General features: G+C 45.2%; 2 protein-coding genes across 2 annotated transcripts; one reads left to right on the forward strand and one right to left on the reverse strand.

The window, feature by feature from the left end:
- Positions 1-11,281: 11,281 nt before the first annotated feature.
- AGTR2 (angiotensin II receptor type 2) lies at positions 11,282-14,693 on the reverse strand. The gene is made up of 2 exons (XM_053989841.1): positions 14,542-14,693; positions 11,282-12,917 (listed from the first exon to the last, which is right to left on the reverse strand). Exon 2 carries the CDS (start codon positions 12,847-12,849, stop codon positions 11,749-11,751), a length of 1,101 nt encoding a protein of 366 aa, XP_053845816.1. The 5' UTR covers positions 12,850-12,917; positions 14,542-14,693; the 3' UTR covers positions 11,282-11,748.
- An 8,072-nt stretch (positions 14,694-22,765) lies between these two features.
- LOC128814209 (nyctalopin-like) lies at positions 22,766-24,046 on the forward strand. Its single transcript, XM_053989830.1, has one exon. It carries the CDS (start codon positions 22,766-22,768, stop codon positions 24,044-24,046), a length of 1,281 nt encoding a protein of 426 aa, XP_053845805.1.
- Positions 24,047-24,988: the final 942 nt, after the last annotated feature.

The following is a 24,988-nucleotide window of genomic DNA, read 5'->3' on the forward strand; positions in this document are numbered from 1 at the left end:
CAAGGTTAACAAATTTGGAAGAAACTCACTGTAAACAACCAACTCTCAGGTCTGACCATATGCAACTTGTTGCATTGAAAGTTAAAATCACTCGGTGAAACATGGTTTTAGTCAGAAGGAAAACAAAAGTAAAGGTTCTACTGAAACCAAGCAAAGCCAGGAAAAAGAAAGTAACCATGCCACAGGAGACAAAAGACAAGTAAAATCAGACAGAAAATCTAAATTCAGGTCTGAGGAATGCAGTACTAAAGCTCTGTAATTGCTGTGAACCAAGTAGGAAGATGCATGAGTAGAGATGGCCAGAGATTTGCAAAACAGAAAAGGTAAGCTTAAAAAAAGAGGAGTAGAACCAACAAGGACAAACAGGTTCAGATCTGAAGCGCTGACCTGGCAGCTTTGGTAGGCTGCACAAAAACAAAAGGGAGAAAAGAGAATGCAAAGAAGATTTGGCTACTTCTGTCTTCCATCAGGAGTTATTGCAGTGTATGATACTAATGGGCACCATCAGATTTCTCAATATTAGCTTTACTTTATGTTGCAAATAGCAAAAATATCTGATAGTATGGTGTTAAACAGAATCTTACAGAAGAATGTTCCCTCTTGGCCGAAACATGCCATTTTTGTCTGTGTGTGTTCCTTTTACGTGCAATTTTTATCTCTATTATTTCTTCAGTTTTGGAAAGTTAAGACATTAGTACCAGGGAATTTTGAACCTTATCAGAAAAGCTCTAGAGCATTCCTTCAGTTCTTGTATCTAAGGGGTTTATGAACATTTCCTCAGTTGCACAAGACAGAAAACACTGGAGGATTCTGCAGGCAGAAATTAGAGCTGCTAATAAATCTACCACATGGTATTTATTTACTCAAGTAATTACTTTGCTTCAGATAGGAAAAAGGACAGCTTTTGTAAAGGTACCAGAGACAGACATGGCAAATTTGCTTCTTGGGACCGTATGTATAGGAAAGAGAGCTGGCACTGCCCAGTTGCAGCCCAAAGGGTCCCCAGAGGAGGGACAGCTCATTGCAGTGCCAAACACACCATTTGTAGACTCTGATTATGGTGCATTATTCCTGGACTGTGTTTTGGAAGGGGACACGAAGATGAAGTCTGCTGCTCCCTTCAAAGGTGACAAACCTCCAGCAAGATTTCCTAACAGATAAAGATCAGCAGCAGCAAACCATTTGTTTACCTGAAGTATATTGACCTCCATGTAGCGAATATTTTTCTTCTCCATGATCAACCCAACTGGTTTGTAAATGATACTGGTATCAGTGCCTCATGGGTGGAGGCAGCGCTGTGCAGACGTAGAAGGATCAGCAGTGGTGCCTATGACACCTTCTGACTTAAGAGTGTGTGAGTTTGTGTGTGCAGATCGTGTCACATGCCCTTTTGTTTGCAGCATGTTCAAATCACCTTCCACCACGTACGTCATGGTCTTCCAGTCTGACGGAAAGCACAGCTCTGTGGTTTGGCATCTCCTGCCCATGATCCCTGCAGATCAGTGGACTATTTCTACAAAGAATAATTTTTAAAAAACAGCCTTGTAGTACTCTCTCGGTCTTGCACTTTCATAGGATTTCTCTTTTTTTAGGCTTCCTATATCCAAATAGTTAGGAAAAAACCAACCTGGCTGAAGTATGACTGTGCAGGAGATAAGAGTAGTCAATTATAAACACTATAAACATCCCTCTTATCTTAAAATCTTGGAATTTCAGATATTAGACAGACATAGTGAAATCCTTAAGCTCCCACTAGCCTATGTGAACTCTCCTCTTCAAGAGCAGAACATGTATCCAAGAGCACACCTGGGACAGACTTGATGTTGTGGGCCAGATAACTGGGAGGCATTAAAACCCAGCTCCAAGGACTTCTGTCCCTATTAACTTTTGACTAACTTTGGTTTTTATTTGCTGTAATCTAACTGTTTTGCTCTGGAATTTATTATCCACATAGATGCCAGACTGAGTTAGAGCTTCTACTGAAATATGTAAAAGAGCTGAATTGTCACTTGAAACTGCCACACTTTCCAAACATAATAAATAATCACTTAGGAATAAAATCATACCCATGTTTGTGGATTTTGTCACAATGAGTTCTCTAAATATAGCTTTTTCTCTGAAGTTATGCAACTTTTAAAAAGTATTACTGTTTTTGCTACTATATTGCTATCCCCATCTAATCTGGTACACAACAATTTATGCCTGCAGCAAAATGCCTCAAACACAGAAAAAAGCTGATTTCATCAATATGTAATCTTACATGTAATCTTACCTTATCTTCTGACTTACCCTTTACTTCTATGTAAATTTTTTTTTTGAGAAGCCTTGTACAACAGAACTCCATTCTTATTACAGCTACACAACAAATTAAACTGACCTACTGGAATTCCATGTCACCAGGGCATGCACTGATGCCATGTGCAGTCCCATCATGGGACTGTCCCCTGTGCTTGCAGAAATTACTAAAGCATTGGTGTGCATAGTGAATATTTGTAGTATTTTCATGATGTTCTTGCATAAACTGATGCAGGCAGGAGTGCACAGAGACATTGATATTGGGCACCTCCATTTCTGGATGTTTCAAAGAAGATACTTGGGACCTAATCTGGAAAGTACTAAACTTACAGAAGGTTCCAGCCCTCAGTGACTGATGAGTGAAATTAAGCACCAAAATATGACAAATCTAAAATTTAAGAACTTTGTTTCAGCCATCTTTTTTGGGCAGCACTGTGGCTCAGAAGAGGAAATGGAAAAGTGATATTTCTCCTCTCAAGGAAATTGTTTCATGTTCTGTAGATTACTCATGTCAGATAAAAACAGGGATTTACCTCTTACCCTGAACTCTGTGCAGCAGGTTCACCTTTGAAAGCAACAGGTGTCACTGGAACTCTGATTGAACATGCAATTGAGCATGCAATACCAGTATTTAACAGAGATGCCTGATACATGCCTTGGGGGATTATTCATGCCATCTACCTTAGTTATCCAAGTATGATAAGCACAGTCTCCTAGGAGAACATTTCCTCCTGCAGACAATGCATGAAAAGCCTGGTATCTCCAGAAAACAACAGAGAGACCTTAGGTCAAAACCCCATCAGTTTAGACCCTCCTCCAAACATACCCCATGCCCTCATAAAAGTCAATGCAGAAAGAGGAGCAATGCCAGCAAATAATTCAGATTTATAACAAACTGGGGGGTACCTTTTTCAACACTGAATATAAAGCAAGCCAGAGATCCTGCAGTGCCAGTGGTATCTCTGCAGCCCACAGGGATTTTCTGTGGTGTACCAGCAGTTAACATCCATGAACTCCTTGCTCAGCTGGGACAGAGTTCTGTGGGGCAGTAGGGGGTTCACAAATGTGTCAGGTTAATTACCAGTGGGGCTGTTTTCTCAGTGCCACACTGAATTTCCAGGAGCTGAACGACTCAGTTTTTATGACAAGCAGTGGATCCACCTGTAAAAGTGACACACTGAATTTTTAAAGTATGGCTAATTGAGATCTGATTCTTAATGTCTAACAATCTGGTTTTTTTTAAAAAAAAAAAAACCTTCCACAAAAAGTATTATTATTGCATCGAAGTTGTTTTCATACCTTCCAAGCAGATAGTCTTCTACAGCAGTCTGTAATTCAGCACTAGGTGGCCTCTTTCTTCTTTCAGAGAAGGTCTGATACATCATTATATCACCCAACTACTTAACCAAAAGTAAAAAACATTAGGCAAATGTAAAGAATTTTGTTCAGAAGGATTTTATGACAAATATTGCAAAACTGCTCATTGTTTCCTAACCAGAATGCATTCACTATAGCTCAGAATACAGAACTGATTCTCTGTAACCTGGCTTGCAGCCTAAGCCTTGAGCAATGTTTTATCCACACAACTTCGTAGGAGGTACACATAGTACCAACTATCATCCAACTCACAGATGCAAGAGCATACAGAGGGGAAGAGGATGTGAAGATAAAATAATTACACTTTTCTACTCAGCTTAGGTTTTGCCAGGTGAGATCCAAAATAGCAGTCACAGCTTCACCTCCCCTGCTCTGAACAAAGCTCTTGCACTCCAACAGTGTGTGCTCTTTCTGAGTGGTCTGTAAAAGCAGAAAACTCTGGTGAATCACGGAGCATTTAAGAGATTCATGGATGGGATTGAGGTTTCTAATGCAAAGACCAGCATAATTGTTTAATTGGAGCATTTAGCTTTCTTGAGACTAACAAGGAACTGAGCATTGCCTACAGCAAGACAGCACTCTGGCAAAATGGCCTCAGGAAAGGGGTTCTTAATTTGCCTCTCAGAATTTCTCAACCACCAAAAGCACAATCACTTCATTGCAAAATCACTGTGCTTCTGCAGGATAAGCTTTGTGCTAAAGAAATGCTTGTAGCAGTATGGGTGATTAGGTGAGATCACACAAGGAAATAAAATATGTTTTGCCATGGTGTGGCTGAGCAGTGGCTTCCTCTATCAGTTGAAATGGGATAATTTGTTTACAGAGCAGGTAAATGCTTCTTGCTAGGCAAAGAATGAAGACTGGAGCCTGTAGAGCTACTAAATGTGAGCCAGCAAAAGGGTGATTTATGTAAGGCTGCTTATCTGGGGAGTTCTCTGGACATCCCCATGAAAAGGAAAGTAGTGACTTCTTTTGGTGACCACATGAAAAGGAGCACGAGGCTGTCTATCCCTGCTGTGCTGCTCTGCCTCTGACTTAATGCCTCTGCTCCTTTGGAGTATTTTTCTTCTCAAAGAAGTAACAGGAAAGGTTTAAGACCCCAGTGAAGAGATTTCCTCTATATTGTCATGAAATATTTGGTCCGAGACAGAAAGGAAGCAAGGCCAAAAGAAATGCTCTGTGTGACAGCTTTAGGTGTCAACTGCCAGCATTGCCCTCCTTTCTTATGAGTTCGGCTGGTCTGAACACTTCTGCACACCTGCAGTAATGTTACAACAAAGATTATAGGACAGGTGGGATCATGAACATATCAAAGACTCATGACAGGATCCACAGTAGGAGGGAGCTCTGGGATCAACCTCTCAATTCTTTGTCTCCAACCGTGTCTAACTCGGCTCACCGGGCCGGGCCACATGTTACCGGTGTCGCAACGAGTCCTCGGCACTGTCACCTGCCCGGCCACCCAAGGAAAACCTGTGAACATTCCTCAGTAATTATTCAGAGGCTTTCAACAGACCCTCGTGCTGAATCCACCCTGTTCATTCCACATGAATCTCTGACATTTTTTAAAAGGTGGATTTTTTTTTTTGATGGCATGCCTTACAAGAGTCTTGCTTAACCCAAGTGCTGTCTTTGCAATCAAGTACATCATTTCCCACCCAACTTGGGTATGGATAAAATCTGCTCCTGCCTTCAGCATGAAGACTGCTCTGGGTACTACTGCAGCTGAATTAGCTACAGGGTACCCCAACATTAAGAACTTTTTGCTTTCATTACCTGTTTGTGTTCCTCATTCATCCTAAAGTTACCTGCAAAGTATCAAACATCAGAATAAAAATAGCTAGAAAAGCAGCTTGTTCTGTCATAGTTCAGATTCATGTGTGACTCGGAGCTGAAGGAATAAACATTCCTGACTCCTATTGGTAATTTCTTTTTTGGGTTTTCCAGTGGGTGAAAGAAAAGTCTCTTTGCATTCCTGCAGGGAAGGAAGATCAACATAAAAATCAGATGAAAGACTGTCAAATCCCAGGCTGAGTGCCAGTGAAGTCTACAGGGCTTTACCCAGTTAATACAGAGTATTTAGTATCGTACTATAAAGTCTTTTTTACTTAGACATGTCCTTGAAAATAACTCCCTTGGGTTGTATAATTTCCCTAGTAAAAGCCCATATATACTGAGCTACAGCAGTCTACTAGCACAGATTTAAAAGAAAAATTAATCTTTTCACTATTAAACATGTTGATTACATTATGAAGTCTGTCTTGGTCTAGAAGTACATTCTTAAGCAGACCTTTGTCAAACGTTTTTACTGCACACTGAAGGCACATGGAGGAATCCTCTTGCAAAGGAGCACAATCACTTTGAAGAACAAATTCTGTACACTGTACTTATCTAACAGCCTTTCAGAATTTCCCAACCACTGAAATGCTGAGCAGCATTACTGACAGCAGACAGCTAATACAGTAAACAAGGACACTCAGCACTTTATGATAAAAAGGGATTCATAACCACCACAGTAGAGATATATATAGAGAGACAAATTGCAGAGTCCCTCCCTTGGAAGAAACCTGGCTGTGATTACTGGAGGTGTTTGCAGGGTGAGATGGAGCACGTGAGCATCATACAATTTGATTCACTGTGTGCAAAATTCCTCAAAGCACTCACCAGAGCAAGTCAAAAACCACAAAGTGATGCTGCTCAGCATCTGCTGAGAAAACTTACCATGCTCCCCTGCAAGTGAAGGCCTTAAATACTTATATGTCACACAAACATCACCTCTTGGAGTGCTCCATTTTCTCCAGAGACTGGGTGCTTGCTACATATTTTCCACCCTGCCATGACACATCTGCGTGCCTAGCACACGCTGTATCCATCATGTTCACTTTCCTGCTGTTGCGAAAGAGCTCGTGTTTGGATGCTGTCCTGACTGCTCCTGCAGATGTTTTTTTGCTGTGCTTGTTGGAGGAGGCTGTGCTTTGGGTATGGCACTGCACCCTGGCTAGTGGGGCATCCCAGAGTGCCTGGAGCTGGGATGGCTGAGGGCACAAAGGGCCGAGTTTAAGGCACAGGAAAGTTACTCCAGAGTTCAGTCCTGTGCCTCCAGCACAGCAAACAGCCCTACGTGCATGTACTTCCTCCACAATGAATGAACTGCAATATGTGTGGGCAGACAGATTCAGAGCACAACCTCAGAGGCATCACCATGGAATGCAGAACACACAGTATAACCCAAGTTTAAACAGTAATAATTAAATGCTGGTTCTGTAGCCTCATGGGTATATTATATGAACGTGGCATCTTTTTATTCCATTGCATACAAGCTCTCCCACGCATCGTTCAAGAGTAATTGTATCCCATATATCCATTACATCTCTGTCTAAATGCATTTAATGATTTTACCATTTCCCTTCTTGTTAGAAATGTTTCCTACAGTTGTTGCAAGGTAAGTGTGATTTCTAGAGACAGCCTTGTCTCTGTTCCATTTTAGGTGTCTGTTGTGTAGAATTGACAGCTGTGTCAGATAAGTCACGTTTGCACTATTGCAGTTGTTGATTTTCTAATTTAAATTTACAATACTAGAAGCCAAAAATCACAGCAGATCCTGGCTTCCCATAACTGCTTGTCTTACAGGGATGAAGCAGAGCTTTGTGATTTTATGTTTGCTTACTCCAAATTGCTACTGGCTGTCAGAAGGGGATGGGGGCAAGTTCAGATGTACCTCATGGCAGGGAAATTAATGTCGTGACGCTCATCCGCTTCCATGTCCCTCTGCTTTGCCCCTGTGAAGTGCTTTGAGGATTAACTGAGTTCTGTCTGGAGCTTACAGTGTCAAATCCAGGCTCTGCCTCAGCTGAAGAGGAAGTGGAAAGTAAACATTTCAAAGAGGCAATGAGAGAGGTTGGCTTGCTCCCTATCCTGGGACACTCTATTCCAGAACGCTACTGTTTTCAATGAAATATCTCAATTTTTACCCATTTTTATTACTGTTTTTTCTTTCCCATTTTGGTTCTAATGAAAGCTGACAAACAGGAGGCAGCATCCTCTCTCAGACAGGTGCCTCACTGGATGCTCTGCCACAGCCGTAGCAATGGGATGATCACTGCCCCCAAACCAGAGGAAATGGGATGTTGCAGACAGCAGCCTGGGCTCCTTCTCTAGACAGGTATCTGTTAGGACAAGGCCATGGGAGACTCAAACCCTTCCTGGCAGAGCCAGGAACACAGGAACAAGCTCCTCTCTGTTGCACCCAGCTGGATCCTGCAGCAGGCAGATGTGAGCAAAGCACATCCCAGGACCTTGCGGAATGGAGCAGCCCTTCCCAAAAGCAGCAGCCGTTTTCCTCCATGGGAAGGAGATTTCAGATGAGATCAGCAAGGCTGCCAGCTTGGAGCAAAGGCTTCCAGACCACCTCAATCCCCACGTTTCAGGTTTCCTGCACTCCTGCCAGGACCACTCAGAATATCCAAAAGGCCTCATTTTCATGGGGGAACATGAGCAGTTCACTTGCTCCCTGGCACCTCCTCACCCTTCAGCCAGGGCAAGGGGAGGTGTGAAGGGAAGCCAAGTTGTGGCAGTCAGCTGCAGAGTGGCAAGATGATATTCCTGCTCAGAATTGGGCAGGAACTCCCAGAACTCTTGTGCTGAGTGGGTGCCAGCACAAGATTCAGGCCATGTTGACTCCTCAGGGAGAACATGCTGTACCAAACATTTCTTATTGTATATCTTACATAAACAAAACATTTAGCTCACCACCCAGCACTAGCTCCTAATAAAAAAGCCAGTGGCTTTCTCTGCTGAGTACATTAAGCTGTGTAGTCCAGTCAGCTCAGGGACACACACACAGGATGCTCAAAGTGGTCTGAGCAATCAACTAGAGCTAAAAAAGGAAGCCACAAACAGGTTTTGCTGAGCAAATACATCAGAGACAGACTGACCCATGTAGGAAACCATCCCTTCCATCTCTCTTTGGGGAAAGACAGTCTGACAGGTCCAGAAGTGCCCCAGAACAATTCCCTTTCCAAACCCATCAGAATTTCTATATGATACATCAAAAAACACTCCTTCCACAGCAGGCTCTCCTCTCCACTGATGCTGCTGCACTACAGCAGAGCCAAAACCCAGCGGTTGCTCATAAATTCATCTTTCTGCACTTGCAGGGTGGGTAACCCAAAGTGACCACACACTCTCCCAAAGTCCCTGCCAAAACTGTGAGTGGCTCTAGTGTCCCAAAGTCCAGGTGGGTGCTGTGGGATGGCCAGGCTGACCTGAGCAGGTCCCAGGCTTGCACACTCCATGAAAGGGCTGCAGGACTCCTGCCTTGGAGAGGGGTTTGCATTTTCTAGGAGACCCTAAGGAAACACAGGGCTTGCAAAGGACCTTGGAGCTATTGGGGTCTGATTGACAGAGGCTGCAGCCCTGCACAACCATCAGAATAATTTTCAAATATCAGCCAAATTTTCTCTTGAAAGGAAAAAAGACACTTCTAAATTGCAAGGGGAAAAAAACTGCTTAAATTTCTGTCCACATTCTTTTGCTGAAAACCACAAAAAAATAAACAGAACATGTGGAAACTGTGAAACCCCTCCCACACATACGTTTTATTTTTAAAGTCCCTCAAAAATCTCATAAGAACTTGAGTATGATGGAAGAAATTCTTAGAGCTCAACATTAATCAGTTTGCTCTAAAAATAAAGCAAAATCCTTGATACAGAACCTCCCTTGTTTCCCCCCCTCTCAAGACAGAATTTTTGGGATGTTTGTTTAACCGCACTGCTCAAATTCATGACCTATTAGAGGTACAAGGCAGATCTAGCAAACAAAAATGTCACACTGGGGTCACTAAGTTTGTCACTCTTGCAGAATATGACCTTCAGGGTAGACTTCTTTTGAAACCGCATTTTGAAAGAAAGAATTTTCCTCCCCTCTCAGTTCACCTCACATTTAATACTCTTTTTTTGTTCTCCTGTTTCTAGGAGAGTGACACTGGGTGCAGCTGTCTCAGCCCCTGCAGGTGGTCATCAATCCCTGCCCTCCAGCAGCCAACCATGAGTTTGTCCCACAACAGTAGGAGATGCTGCATTGCTGTTCTCTCCTCAGGAAAGCTTTATTCTCATTTTCTCCAGCCTCTCACAGCTGTAAATGCAACTGGATTTCAGATTCCTGTAGTATTTCCCTATCAGCATAAGTCTGCACACCAGGGAAAAGGCACAATCCTTGTAAAACACCGTTGTTTTTTAGGAGGTCCAACCTGACATGCAGAGAACGTGCAGCCTGTCCTCCTCTCAGGACAGGCACAGCTGTAGCACAGGAGGTCAGATGGTGCAGGTTAGCTTTTGATTTGAGGCTCCAAAGATGTCAATTAATGTCCCACTCGTGTTCATTACTGATCTGTATTGCAGCAAAAGTAAAAAGCTTCCACAACCTCTTATTATCTCTCTGAGCTTGCTGCCTTGAACACCTGGTGATTTTCTAAGTGTGCTGGTTTGTTTTGCTGTAGCACAACTGCATTGCTGTCCTCATTGCTAAGCAATTAACAGTTTGTCCTTCCAGAAATACCCAACACCCCAGACACGATTAGCTGCTCGGAACATTTTCAACAAAAACATTCCAGGGGAGCTGCATTGATAGCTCTGCCACTTTCAGGGATAAGCATCTCTCCAGCCACGTACCCCACTAGAGAACACCAGAGCAGGACAGGGAGAGAGGGTTACTTATGGTCAGGCCCTGTTCTGCCAAGTTCTGCACAAACTTTTCATCTCACATCACTCTGAGACCCACACATTTCTTGTCTAATCCAGTGAAGAAACTTAACCCCTACCTACCAGAGAAGTGACCCTGCACCAGGTTCCCAGGGCTTCCAGCCAGCTGGGACTTCCAGGGAGGCCAGCTTGACCCCAGGATCAAAACTGTGAATGCAAGCCTCAAGAGTAACTCTGATATCAGAGACAATCCCCTGAGACTAATGATCTTTGGTCACTCACCCTGGGGAAAACCTGCAGGCAATGGTAAAAGGTGCTATAACAGACCCCCCTATCAAAGGGTCCAAGAGGACCTGTACCTCTCCAGCAAAATAAAATTTCAAATAAACATCTAAAGCAACCTCAAAATAGAATCAGGATTTCCCAAATACTTTTTTTCCTCATTCATTCTTTTAGTTAAAATGAGTAAATTCACACCATGGTTTGGCTTCTGGGTGACAAGACAGTGTCACTCAGGATTTCTGTATATAGTACTCCAAATTCACATTAGTAATTGACATTTAAAATGCAAAAGGTCCACACAATCAGCAAGTCCTTGCCACGAAGGCTGCTGGACAGTGCGTGGGGCTCAGCATGCCCACGTAGCAGTGGGACAATGCATGTTCACTTCCTGCAGCATTTTTGTCACAAATGACTACCCTGAATCAAAGAAAGGACCATCTGACCTATGGACATGTTAGCTGCTATGAGAAAGGTACAAAAATGTGCACTTTGTGATTTTACTTTCCCACAAGAATACCCTCCTACCTTCAGTAGTCTGCAGAACCATGTCTCTACACATTCTCAGGATCCCAGGCTGAAGCAAGCTGGAAGTATATTTGATGCATTTTACACACATCTCAAGCCATTTATTTAAAAAAAAATTAAAATATACAAAATAAATGTGAAAATATTTTCTTACAGGTAGGTACAGAAGTATCTGCACTGCTTTATTTACACATTCTCTACTGAGAATCTCTTTCAGAAAATCAGTTTAGGGTATAATACTCGGCACCTGTGCAATTGTAGCTGTGGTGTAATGGTCCTTCAGTATATTTAGACTTCTCGTGTTACACATAACACTTGCCTGATCTCAGCCATACAAAAAGCTGATATTTAAATGTCGTCAATATAGTTATTTGTCAGAACCTTCCCTCTGTGTAAAACTTCTTGTTGTGAAAAGGGAGGAGGAATAAATCCCCATGTATGACAAATCCAGATTCTCCTTCAAACAGCTGGTGAACGAATGGTCACAAAACAAAGGGAAGAGGAGAAAGGAATGTCACCACTGCAGGGACATCCAGCTGCACTGACATCACCCCACATCATGCCCCGGTGCCTACAGGAAAGACTCAGGTTCCCCTTCTTTGCCCACGGGGGTTTCGGCCTCTCTGAAGCAGCTGCCCTTCCTGGCAGAGGAGCTCTCCCGGTGGCTACTGAACTGGTGAACTCTTCTCTTGAACAGGCGGTGCAGCTTCTCCTGGAACTGGTTGCCAATGAAGCAGTACAGCAGGGGGTTGGTGCAGCTGTTGGCGAAGGCCATGCAGATGCCGAAGGGCAGCGCCGCGTCGATGAGCCCCACCACCTCACAGCTGTCGATGATGTCCATGTGGGCCAAAGCATTCAAAAACGTTAAAACGTGGAATGGCAGCCAGGAAATCAGGAAGGCCATGACAACAGCAGCCACCAGCTTCAGGACTTTGTCCCTCTTCTGCCTGCTTTTCCCAAACTGCTGTGCTTTAAGCAAGTGCCTCCTGATCCAGATGTAGCAGGTGGTGATCACCGCCAAGGGGATGAAGAAGCCGAGGGTGTTTTTCAGGAAGGCCGTTGCCACAGACCATTTTGCATAGCTCTCATAAGGGAAGGCCATAATGCAAGCATTGACCTCCAAGCTTTCAACGTAGTAAGTGTCTCGGAAATAAAAAGTTGGGAGGGAGGACAAACAGGCGAGGCCCCACACAACCAATGCTACAAAATAAGCTTGTTGTGGAGTTCTCCTCTGGGAGTGAATGGGATGGACAATGGCGTGGTACCGGTCCACGCTCATGCACGTAATGAAGAAAATACTTGCAAACATATTCAGACACAGGACAGAACTGGAGATCTTGCACATGAGAGACCCGAAGAGCCAGTTGTATCCCTGAGCGTAGTAGGTGGCCCAGAAGGGGAGGGTGGCCAGGCACAGCAGGTCTGCCATGGCCAAGTTGAAAATGTAGACATTAGCAACTGTCTTGGGGCCAGTGTGACGACAGGGCACCACAACCACCACGCTGTTGCCAACCAAGCCGAGAACAAAAACCGCAGAGAAGAGGGCTGGAATTAGTGAAAACTGATAATCTGAAGAGGTAAGGGGGCAGGGAGGGGATGAGTTTGTCAGTGCTGTAGACAGGACTTGGAGACTTTCCCTGGTGGTGACAATCAGGGAGTAGTTGCTCTGCATGTTGGTGCTGGTGGAAATGGAGTTTCTTCAGGAAATTCATGGGCTGGCAGCACTTTCCTGTCACTCACCTGCAGATCAGAAACCATGTGTTAGACATGCACTCTGCAGCTGTCTTAGCTCCAAAATCACACAGACACAATAAAATAAAAACCATTTGAAGTTATATCAGTAAGCTGAGTGCTGAAATACCAGGCAGCCCTGCTGAACTCCTTACCTCCACCCCACTGACAGAACACAATTAGCCCTAGGGACGTCACAGCACTTTTTAATTAGCCTGGCAGAGAAGAGAGCAGCTGGGGTTTATCTGTGATTACAAATGGTGCTTCTGTGGCCAGCAGAGCAGAAGGATTATGGACTCAGGAGCTGGAGACACTTTGGGAACTTCTGTGACCCAAAGGCCACACTGAAGCTCCTCATGATCCTTTTCTCAGTTTTCTCATGCTATTTCCAGCACTCTGAGCAGTTAAAATAATATAAAAAGGCAGGCATGAAAGCAGCCATTTAAAAAGACTATTAGGAAAGCAAGCTGTGATTTCTTTTTTTTCCCAGTTCACAGGGCTGGACACAAAGACACTGAAGGGTCTTTGCAAAATGTCATTCACTGTCAGTGTCCTTCTGACACATATCTGCATCTCCTTCCCTCATGACAGCTTTAATCAGAAGAGTAAAACAGATAATTTCAATGTAGACACAAGCAATAAACTCAGTCCTTGCAGGCACTGGATTTGACAGTACTATGTGCCATTCATTTACAAATATAAGAACTGGATTTCAGTAGGGGAAAATGTAGCTATAAAACAGCTAAAATAAGAGAGTTAATTGACAGGTCTGTCTTTGTTACATTTCAACAGCTTGTGTCTGCACTCTGAGCAGGACATTTTGCAAACTTTAAGACTTTCTAAGTCAATGAAGAAGATATCATACCCAAGTATTTGATTTTACATACTAGAAAGAGGAAATTAATTTTTAAGTAAGTTTTTGTGGAACCAGTCAGGCATTTAAGCATTCTGAAGGAGCCCTAAAAATAACAGAACTTTTCACCAAGACAACAGATTTGGGTAATGATCTCTCATTTAACAGAAGGCAACTGATCGTTTCAAACATATTTTTCTGTATCAACAGTGTAATGTACAGCAGCTTATCATTTGCTCAATGCAAAATATGCAATATACTACTTTGGATATACTGACAAAAATTTAATTTTAACTATATTATCTCAACAATGAAAATTCAGCAGGGGAATTTCTGCAGAGTTCTGGTATTTAAAGCCACAAATAGTTGATCATAAGCCCCAAGTTCTGTATTCAAACAGGTCCTAAACCCAATGAAAGCTTTTTTTGTTTGGGAACATAAATATTCAGAGAGGGTCTGAAAGTCTCATTTCACCCTTAACTCTTATATCCTGAGCCCTTCACTTTAACATATAGAAGCTGAAATCTCAGAACTAGTCACAGAGCATTACATACCTCCCTGACTCCTAGCAGAGGGAGCACACCATAATCACTTGTACTGCATGACGGAGAACAAGGTTTCATTGACAAACACACTCCCCCCCTCTGGTCATGAACAAGTGGTGCCTTAGGATCTGCTCTGAGCTGCCCCTTCCTCCTCTTACTGCAGGCACAAGACATTCCAGCACAAATGGAACCGAATCAATGGAAATTATGTTCTAACAGCAGATAGAAAACCTACCTCTCAAGCCTCCAGAATTCCGTGCTCCTTTTTTCTGTTTTCCTTCTGGTGAGTATCGCCACCAGCAATCTGCTCTCTCATATCTTCCCCTTTCCCGCTGGGAGACTTTAACCTACATAACTCGAGAACTGAAATATGAATGCCTGCCAGCTTCTTTTCCTTTTGGAAGCAAAACAGTTTGAGAACCCCCCTTTCCAAGGCCACGTGAGCACATGCAGTAAATCAGGAGAGAGCAACAAGACAGCTAGAAAAAAAGGAAAAAAAAAAAAAGGAAATGAAGCAAGCAAAAAAAAGGAAATTCACACAAATATCCCTGTGGTTTTCTACTGCAGCTCTTGGGCCAGGAGGTTACACCCTCATGCAGCCCCTTTCTGCCCTCCACGTGCACACACAACATGTGGGAGCCTCCATGAAAGGATTTGTGCATCTCTGAGGGCAGCAGCCCTCCCATGCTCCCATGCAGTCCATGGAGTTCTAGCACTGGCTAACACATTCGAGGATGAAATAGGCTGTTAGTCCTGGCAGAATTGACTGTAATGTGAACACAGACAGACAGAAAGTGGAAGAACATCACAACAGCTTTGCCTGTGTAAGGGGGCTGATCCCATCTCCCAGTTAGAAAGGGAAAGCCACTGACCTATTCCTTGCAAAGACATGCACTCTGCTGGGACTGAGCAGGACAAATTAGGACAGATCAGGCAGCAGGATGTGGCTGAGAGCAGGCTTGGTTCTGAGGCTGCACTGGGGTAGGACATGACCAAAACGAGCTCATGCCGACTCCCATTCACACAACACAGAGTTTTTACATCTGCTCCTTCTTTACATCACATGCTGTGCCTGGCCCCAGCCTCCTCTCCATGGAAAGAGCTCCAAGGGGGCTCCTGGAGGGTAAGAACAGGGGCAAAGGAAGCACCTACAGGCTTAAAGATTTTGCCCTGATGCCTGAGTGTGATCTCTGCAACAACTGCCCATCTACTGTGTGCCATGCTTCCCAGAAAGGCTCATGTGCCAGACAGAAAGCAACCACTGGAGCCCCTGCCAGTGACACATCCCTTTGCCCCTGGCTCTCAATCACCAGCCAGCACTGGACCCAAGCTCATCCCATCCTCTGAACACCAGCACAGCCTTGGGGTGAGGTGTATCCACCTGTGGGGGCTTGGGGAAACCCCAGTGCCTGCCCATGCTCCAGGACTGTGCAGCACACCACAGACAACAGCCATCGCCAGCTCTGCTGATACCAGAGTGACCCAGAGGAGAGATGGAACAGGGGGAAACAGCCTTTTAACAGCATCTTCAGGGGAACCAAGGGCTGAGCAGGCTGTGGAGAACAGTCTCACCAGTTTCACCATAGCCCAGCTATGTCTTTGACCAGAAAAAGCTTCAGAGAGTGTTGAAAAACTTATCAGCAAACTCATATACACCCATCCCCTGGAGGTGAGTGCTACATTCAAGGCAGAGAGAAGAGTCCTTGTCAGCTTTTGTCTTTATCTGCCTCATAATTCAAAGTCCAGTTCTTAACATTTTCTGTGCTAAAAGGAGACTGAGTTATTTAAAGAAAGGGAATCCCACACAGCATTTCTATTTAGCACAGTGCAACGATTTACTGCTTCAAGGACATGATGACAAAGCAGTCCATGGTCAGGACTGTCAGGCTGCAAGCACACAGAAGAGAAAGTCATGAGTCCTGCTGCAAAGGAGCAGAGATGCACCTTCTGCCACCAGTTTCCCCAGTACAGACCCTGCCTGGTCTGCAGGACTGCTGGCCCACTGGTGAGTGACCTGAGATGTCAGCACTCACTCTGAACCATATTTATTCATTTTTTTTGGTAACAAGATGTGCCAGGACACTCTCAGCCTGGAGTCTTTGCTGCTAGTTGCACACAAACCATTGGTAAAAGGTTTTGTTCCATCCTGCAGCAAACACCCAGTGAAGGAAAAATGCACAAGAATGTTTATTTTTCAAAAATAACAAACACTAGTTGTTTAGACTTAAATATAAAGTTTTCCTTTCCACACAACTTTTGATCCTTACAGATACTGACCATGTTTATTCTGCTTTGCCTGCAGAATTGAGACTTTAGTAGGCAAGAAATGGCCCTGCTGCATGCAGTGCAATGGGAGGCATAGCTCAGGCTGCCCTTTGTCAAATCCTGCTCCCATTGTTTCCCCTGCCAATGCTGATTCCTTATCTAATCCCAAGTCCTCACTGCAAAGCTTCCTCTCACAAATCTCACTCTCTATTTCCCCCACCATTTCTTTCTTCCTCTCACTATTTCTGAGCATCTTGTATGGATGTAAAACAGATGCCCAAGTTGTCCATGCAGAAAACAACCTCGTGCCATGTAGCACTACAGCTGAGCTAATGCCCCCTGAGCTTGTGGGATTTGTTTTCCACAGCCAGGCTGGTAAATCCAGCACATGGATCTGCTGCAGCAGAGCCCAGCACACAGCTCAGCACAGGGCAGAGCCTTTCACTGCTCATCTGGCTGCAAAGTTACAAAAGCTGAGAGTTTTCAACACAAGACCTGTTTGATTTTAAATTAATTGAAGCCTGAGGTGTTTGAGGGTTGAATTTGGGGAAGGATTTTGAGTATGTCTTCTACACCAACTAAAAAATTCACAATTCAAGAGGAGCAAGAAATTTGCTGCAGGCCCACATACAGCCCTTAGGTTTGTCTTTCTATCCTCAAGCCTATGCACCTAAAGAGGTCAAAAGGTCACCAAAAGTGTTTAAAAAAAAACCAAACCCAAAAAACCCCAAACCACCACCACACACAATTCAAATAGCACCTTCTGATTAACTGTACAAATAAAAAGAAAAGGATCCATGCACTCCAAGTCCTAGGTCTTGGATGTTGCAGGGAAGTGCTGCGGCTGGCAGGGATGGAACATTCCAAACAAGGAGCCTGTCAGTGCCAGCAGGCTGTCAGAGCCACCTCTTGAGGCTAAACCTTGCCAGCCTGACAAAGGCTCAAAGTAATGGGAGATCCAGATGCAAAGTGGATCCATGAGCTTGATTTGTTCCCTTTAGAGAAAGCAAGAGGGAAAAAAAATCTTTTATAAATGTGTTCCCCAGGATGCATAACCCAGCACAGATCACTGTGGCTGTGTCTGGTTGTTGATTTACAGCAGGATCCCCTGACTCCCTGGTCCCAGGGCTGGCAGCAGGAGTTGGGATCCAGCACCAACTGCCAGGGCAATGATGATTTTCATCATGCCAGACTTGGGATTAGCTCAGTAGGATGGAGCATGGTGCTAATAATGCCAAGATTGCAGGTTTGATCCCTGCATGGGCTGGAAGAGCTGGACCTGATGATCCTTGTGGGTCCCTTCCAACCCAGAATATTCCGTGACCAAATATTCCAGCATTCCATAAACTTTTCTAAGCTTTCCTCCTTCCTGCATTTGTTTATTCAAGGGTTTCTTCAGGGATTCATTGCTCAGTCCTGCAAGAAAGATTGGAGAATCTCACTCCCCCTTCCCCAGCCCCAGAGCACTCCTTCAGAGAAAGCTGATTGCTTGCATCCTTTTTGGGGACTCAGGGAAGGGAGCAGTTGTGAGCAGTGACCCTGAAGGCTGAAGGCCAAGGCAGTGAGTCCCATTTCCATCCAGCATCCGTGGTTCTCGCTGGGTCAGTTCTGGTCCTAGCACTGTCTCAGGTACCTCTGAAGCATGATCAGTTCTGGCCGTGGCTGTCTGCAAACCCGATGTTTTGGCCAAGAGGGAACTGCCAGCATTCTCAAAGGCAAGACCTTGGCCAGTGTTTCACTCTCCCTCCTGGAGCCATGATTTCATGTGGAAGAACTAAACAGGCCTGGGGAAAGTGCTGCTTTTTCACTTCACAGCTGCACAGCAGTGACCACAAGGGCCACCCAGACAGGGCCCATCAGATACTCTGAGAGTATCTAGTCCCATTGAACAGACTTGCTATGCTAGAAGAGGTCAGTTTTTGGAGCAGTTTAGTGAGTGTGACAGAGGCATTTGGGAGGGAAGAGGGATGCCCTTTCCACCTTCAGCATGCAGAAAACTTATCCAAAGCATTTATTTTATGAGAGATGTTTGTGTCCAGCCAACAGCACTGCCAAGATTGAGGTTATCCTCCATGACATTGTTTGTTCAAATTATTGGCTGTAAGCATTTTACAAGCTACTAAAAGTAGTAAAGAAAACAAGCAGATTAGTGATTTTGAAAACAAGCTGCGCCCGTTGCTATTAAAGGCAGGAAACGCACACACCCTGGCACCACTGCCTGTTCTTGGGGTATGCCTGCTCTTGCTGAAGGCAGCAGGACTTGGTCAAAACTCCATCCCTGAGTGCTGCTCAATTCCCAGCCATGCCCCCAACACAGACAGACCACCAGACTCCAGGGCTTGCCAAAAACGGGCACAGAGCCTTTATGGCCATAGCAGCATCAGTGGCAGAGCAGCATTTCAGCAGCTGAGACCACAACAGGAACCCCCAGTCAGCTTTCATAACTTATCACCACAGGTAATTTTCTCCTCACTTCTCCCAAACCAGTTGCTGTGATGAGCAGCAGAAGTCAAGACAGTGGTGCCCATAGCTTGTGGGAGAGAGTTCCCTCCTGTCTAACTTCTGCTTTATTTGAACTAAGATAGCTGTGTATAGCCTGGCATTTAAAGGATGGGGGAGAGTGCTTCACATTTCTCTTTAGGGTCTCAAGGTGGTATTTAGGAAGAGTTAGAACTCTGTGAAAAACTTAATAGAGTTACAGAGCACCCAAAGGGTCTCTTTCCAGAGATCTTTTAAAAATAAAGATCTTCCCCTCTTTGCCATTTTGAACTATAGCCACTGCAAACAGCTTTCCCACTTTTTAAGTGTTTTTACTAGAAATTCCTCTTATGTTCCAAGAATACTGAGATACACACAAAAGGGAGTTCACCAGCTAGATAAAGCTTTGGGGGTGTCAGATTATTCCTGACATTTGTATATTCCACATTATTTAATCAATCTTTTAACCAACAAAGCTATTAAGTGATTCTACTAATTCCATCTTTTCCCAACAAAAAGTTTAAAGAATGCAAACCTTGCTCTTTTAACATATTAGACCAACAAGACCATCCCAAAGTAGATGTTTTGACTACTGCCTGAATCTTCTAAAGATAATTAATCTCCTTAAAATCTACAGTATTAGGCAAGGCTCTTGACATCAGCTACAAACAATTTCTGAAGGGGATGTGCTGGGCTATAAATCCCAGATGTCAGATAAATCAGTGACTGAAAAAAAGACAAAAACACAACCATGGTCATGTGGTGGGTGGAATACATTTTAACAGAAGACCTGCAGTGGTTCAGCTTTTCCATTAAAGCTGGGTGGATGAGCCACTTCATCCAAAACACATGATGCACTCCAGAAACCCTCCAAGCAGATGGAGAGACACAATCAAAATCCCTGCACGTGGAGCACAAAGAGCTGAGCCTGGAAAAGAGAACCCAAGAGCAAGATGCTAATATTTGAACAGAACATAAAGAGAAAGTTTGTTTAGAAGGTAGGTAGAGGAAAACCTCATGTGCCAATTCTTCTCAAGGAGCACATCCTTACCTTGTCTCTGCAGCGTGGTGTGGCAGTGACTGCAGTAGAGATGCTCAGGAAGCTGCAGCAATGCTGAGCACTGCTTGCACAGAAGCACTGGGCACTGCAGCACAACAGGACATTCCTGTGGCCACTCTCTTGGATCAGCAATCAGCCCCCAGCAAAGGTTTAGCTCTCCACAGTGCTGAGTGTTGACATACCACTGCATTGCTTCCACCCCAAAGGCAGCTGCAACCTGGGCTGCCATCGGTGAGTTCGGACAGCCACAGCCAAAATCCTCACAAGGCAGCTGCCACCCCACCCCATGCTTTGTGGAATCCTTACAGGGAGAAACTGCAACTGCCAAACCTGTGACAAAGTGTAAAATTCTGGTCACTTTGATACTTATGGGTTTCCTTGGCCCTATAGGCTCTAAAGCAAGGAAACATTCTGCAGCTGCATGGTCCTGTTCCACCACAGTGTTTTAGTCCAGTTAAGCAACACCTGGCAGCAATGAGCTCCAGGAGCTGCATGCTTTTGGTCTGAAAATTTCTAATATGAAATCAAGAAGAGTTACACTACAGAGAGCACTGGGCTTTACCAAGAGCTAGAACATGGTAACACTGCTGGAATTACAACCAGAATTACAACCAGAAATAAAGCCTGTGTAGAATAAAAAGTTACAACCACAAATAAACCCTGTGTAGAATAAAAGGGACACCAGAGAAAGAGATCCATCCTTTTCAGCCTGAGCTACAAACTTCAGCTAAAGGCAAGAGCATTCCCAAGCACACAGTGCAGCTCACTTGTCCTGCACAGAGATCAGCAGAAACCTGTCTCCTTCACAGGGTTGCAGTGACAAAGTCATGGAGTGATGGATATTCCAAGCTGTGCTGCACCAGGAGGCAAGAGAAGCCATGGAGACCCCAGCAGCAGGACACCCCCCCAAGGTGATGTCCTCAAAGGAGCAGTCCCAGCTGACCCAGGAATACAGAAAACAAAGATTCACTCCCCAAAACCTTTAGCCTGACCCCAGACACAATCAGCTGGATGTGGTGAGCAGTGCACATTTCCACCTTCCTCTGGGGCTCCCAGGACCAGCCCCTGGGCACGGTGCCAGCACTGCTGCTCTTGGTGGAAACCAGATTTTGGCCCCCAGTAACACTGCACCAAAGCCTGTCTAACTAAATAAACGATGTTGTTTACAGCTGGAAGATGGTCCCCATTACACAATATGATCATCCTGGCCAAGCTTCCAGAGAGAAGCTGTTCTTCAGGGGATTGTTGCTTGAAAAAATGAAGAAGAAAACAGAACTAGCTGAAGCCGACATAGCAATTTAACAGCACAGGAAATATAATCTGCTTCTGCTGAGAAAACAACAGAGCTGCAAACTTGTCCAGGTCACACTTACTGTTGGGCATACTGTATATTTGGAGGTTTAGCCACTGTCTGGACAGAGCTGGCAGAACAGGGAAGAGAAAGAAAACCCAACCTGTAAAACATGAAAAAAACCAAAAAAAGCTGGGACAGACCAAGAAATTAAGAGCATGGGAATGCACAGGAAGGCAGAAGGTTGAGAAAAGGTGCTTCAAGTGCATCAGAACACATGAGAACTCCAGCAGAGAGACATGGAGAAGAAAAATTTAGAGTGACAAAAAACAAGAGCAGCAATTGTGTCACTGGCTGCCCTAATGACACATCAGCTGCACGCCCTGGCCCTGGTCCTGCAGAATGATCAGTCTGGAGATTGCTGATCCCTGGCTGTTGAGTTCATCAATCAGGCCCCCAAATGCACTTTCCCTTTGCACTGTGGATATAGGATAAAAAACAGAGCAGGGGCAAGGACACAGATTTTTAAGGACCAAAGTCCAGCTCCAGCTGCTCAGTGGCATCTTCAGACCTGCTGGAGAGAAGCAGTGCCCTGGGAAGGACAGTGTGCCCTTGGGGTGCTCCATGTTTCAACCACAGGGTTCATTTTTCACCCCTCATAGATGGCTCAGGGCTTATCCCAAGAAGCAGCACTGCTAGGACACAGCACTCCTCTGTGTTTTCCCAGAGAAAAACGTCAGAGAAATGTCTCTCATGTCAGAGAACATGAGGCTTGCACAGCTCCTGGCAGTCTCCCATTTTACTGCAGGAGAGTCACAGCCATCACCAAGGGAAATCCCTGAGCCTGGGGCATCTGTCAGTGTGTGCAGCCTCTGTCAGGGTGAGTGCCCTCACCTCACACCTGGATGGCAGAGCCACCTTCCACTGCCTTTGCTGAAGCTCCAGCTGCAGAAAACTACAAAAACTCCTCCCAGAAGAGTTTTTTTGAGCCAACTGCCAAGCAGACTCTGAGAATGGTGATAACCCATGAGCAGGAGCCTCTCCCAGACAGCTGCCAGGGGAAGTCTGTTACCTGTTGCTGTTTGCAGAGGGATGGAGGTGAGAAAAACCACTATCTGAGCATGATGCTGGGCTGAGAAGTCTCCCTGCCTCTCAGGGCAGCACTTAATCAGCTTTGACGTGTCTAAACACTTAATCCCCACGGGCTTGCAGCAGGAAGAACCAGCTGATTTATTTTCACTGTGCACAGTCCAACCGACCCTGCCCTGCCCGCGGTTCACCTGCCCAAAGGTACACGCTCTTTTTCTTGCCTCCTTCTCTCCTATCCATCAGGTATTAGATGCTGTGGCTGATGTGTGGCTGGTCATGTTCTTTCTCGTTATATTTATATTTACTTGTGCAGCAAAGGCTGGGCTGGGTCTGAATGTCTCCAATTCATGCCCAAGCATGTGCAAATGTACACCTGAAGAGACCATCCTCTGCAACAGAGCTGGACTGAAAACCCTACCTGCAGAAATAGCACCATCCACCATCTCTCTAAACCTCTCCAACAATTATTTGCGGATTCTCAACACCAACACCTTCAGAAACCTGACTTTCCTTCACAGCCTCTGGCTAGATGGGAACAATCTGACTTTCCTGACCCCAGGAACTTTCCATGCTCTCAGCAGGCTGCAAGAGCTGCACCTCAGCAGGAACTCACGCCTCACCTACCTGCACGCAAACACTTTCAGAGGACTATTAAACCTCATCAGCCTGGATTTGTCCCACTGCAATATCTTCGAAATCCACCCACTTCTATTTTCACACTTGCCTTCTTTAGAAAGGCTTGATTTAGCCTCCAATAACATGAGGTATGTCCCACAAGCCTTTAGGAACCTCTCCAGCCTCACCAGGCTGTCCCTGGAGGGCAATCACATAGAAGCCATCGGCAGAGATTCCCTGAAGGACCTGGAAACCCTGTACGATCTGAATCTCAGGAAGAATCGGATATGGATCATTCAAAATGGAGCTTTTGCAAAGCTTCTCAGACTGGGCATGTTAAATTTAGGACACAACTTCATCACTGATTTGCCTAATCAGCTTTTTGAAGGATTGATCCAGCTCAAGACCATGCACCTTGAAGCCAACAGAATCACTGCTGTCGACTGCACCTTCAGACAGCTGCTCAACTTGAGAAACTTGTACCTGAACAACAACCAGATCTCCTCGATCTCAGACTCTGCTTTTTTACACCTAAACAAGCTGCACTTCCTTCACCTGAGCAAAAACAACCTCAGCTCCCTGCCCATGCGGCTGTTCTCCGAGCTGACCAAGCTGAGGTTCGTGTTCCTGTCCCACAACCCCTGGAGGTGTGACTGCAGCACGCTCTGGCTCTGGCGCTCCACGCGCCGGGCGGTCATCGAGGGGCTGGACTGCGCCTTCCCGAGCCCTGCCAACACAACAGCACCTGAGGAGCCCCGCCCTGGGCACCTGGGGGGCTGCACCGTGCCACTGCAGCTGGCCAGTGAAGACAAGTGCAGGGTGGCCAGCACCAGCGTGGCCCCCAGGCCCCCGGCCCTGCCCGGCCAGCTCATCCTGCTGGCACTTGCCTGCCACACGTGGTACAATGAGAGGGGATGGGGCACCGCGGTGGCCACGTTTTAATGGTGTTTTAATTATAAAGTGGAGGCTGCTTATTTGTGTTCTTGAAATTTGTTTATGAACAGTGGTTTTCATGACAGGTGGGTTTTATATGGAAATAAAGGGATTTCATTATATAGGAATGTATTATTTCATTTATGGGCAATATTCTAATCTGAAATGCTAACACCAAAATTCAATGCAAATGCTCACATTGGCAAGTCTAATCTGAAATGCTATCAAAATTCAATGCAAATGCTCACATTGGCAAGTTCAGGGCTGGGGCTTGTGCTGGTGATGTGGGGCTGGGAAGCATGTTCTCCTCTGTCCCTCCCATTTCCCAACTGACCACAGCCAGGTGTGACCTCCCTGGAGGGAACTGCCTTCCTGTGCCCAGCCCATACTGGGCATATTGTGAGTACTGCTGAAATAGGAATAAATTGCACATGTTCCAGGACATCTGGAGCCCTTAGAAAAGGCCCAGCCCATCAGCATCGCTGTGAGCACGTGGTACCTTCCCACAGCAGGCACATGGGGATCTCTGCTGTTAGAATACACGACAGTGTTGGAGGCGTGGGCAAAAACACCACCATGTAAAACATTTTATCACTCAGCTGTTCCTCACAGCACTGCACCTCAGCTAATGTGGCTCTGCATTTACCCCTGCAAGGAGGTCATCTGTCTCAGGAAAGGTCTGTACAATTTGTGTCTATCTCCCTGCATGCAAAGAGCTCAGCACAATTCCAGTGCCATATCCCCAGTCTGCCTCCCTTCAGCTGCTGGGAGACACAGATCAGCCTTCTCTGTCCTCCCAAATGGAATTTTCCATTTGTGCAGGTATATTAAAAGCCCTTATCCAATGTTTACTGGGTGCTCAGAGAAGGAAGCAAAGGAATGTGTGCCAGACACACCACATTTGTCCCTGTCCTTAGAGGAATTATCCCAAGCTGATAAGAGGTAAGAGAG

The sequence above is a fragment of the Vidua macroura genome, chromosome 14, assembly GCF_024509145.1.
Source record: "Vidua macroura isolate BioBank_ID:100142 chromosome 14, ASM2450914v1, whole genome shotgun sequence".
Lineage (NCBI taxonomy): Eukaryota > Metazoa > Chordata > Aves > Passeriformes > Viduidae > Vidua > Vidua macroura.

Bases quoted from the DNA above. Each gene is read 5' to 3' on its own strand.
- AGTR2 (XM_053989841.1), bottom strand. From the start codon at position 12,849: ATGCAGAGCAACTACTCCCTGATTGTCACCACCAGGGAAAGTCTCCAA.
- LOC128814209 (XM_053989830.1), top strand. From the start codon at position 22,766: ATGTTCTTTCTCGTTATATTTATATTTACTTGTGCAGCAAAGGCTGGG.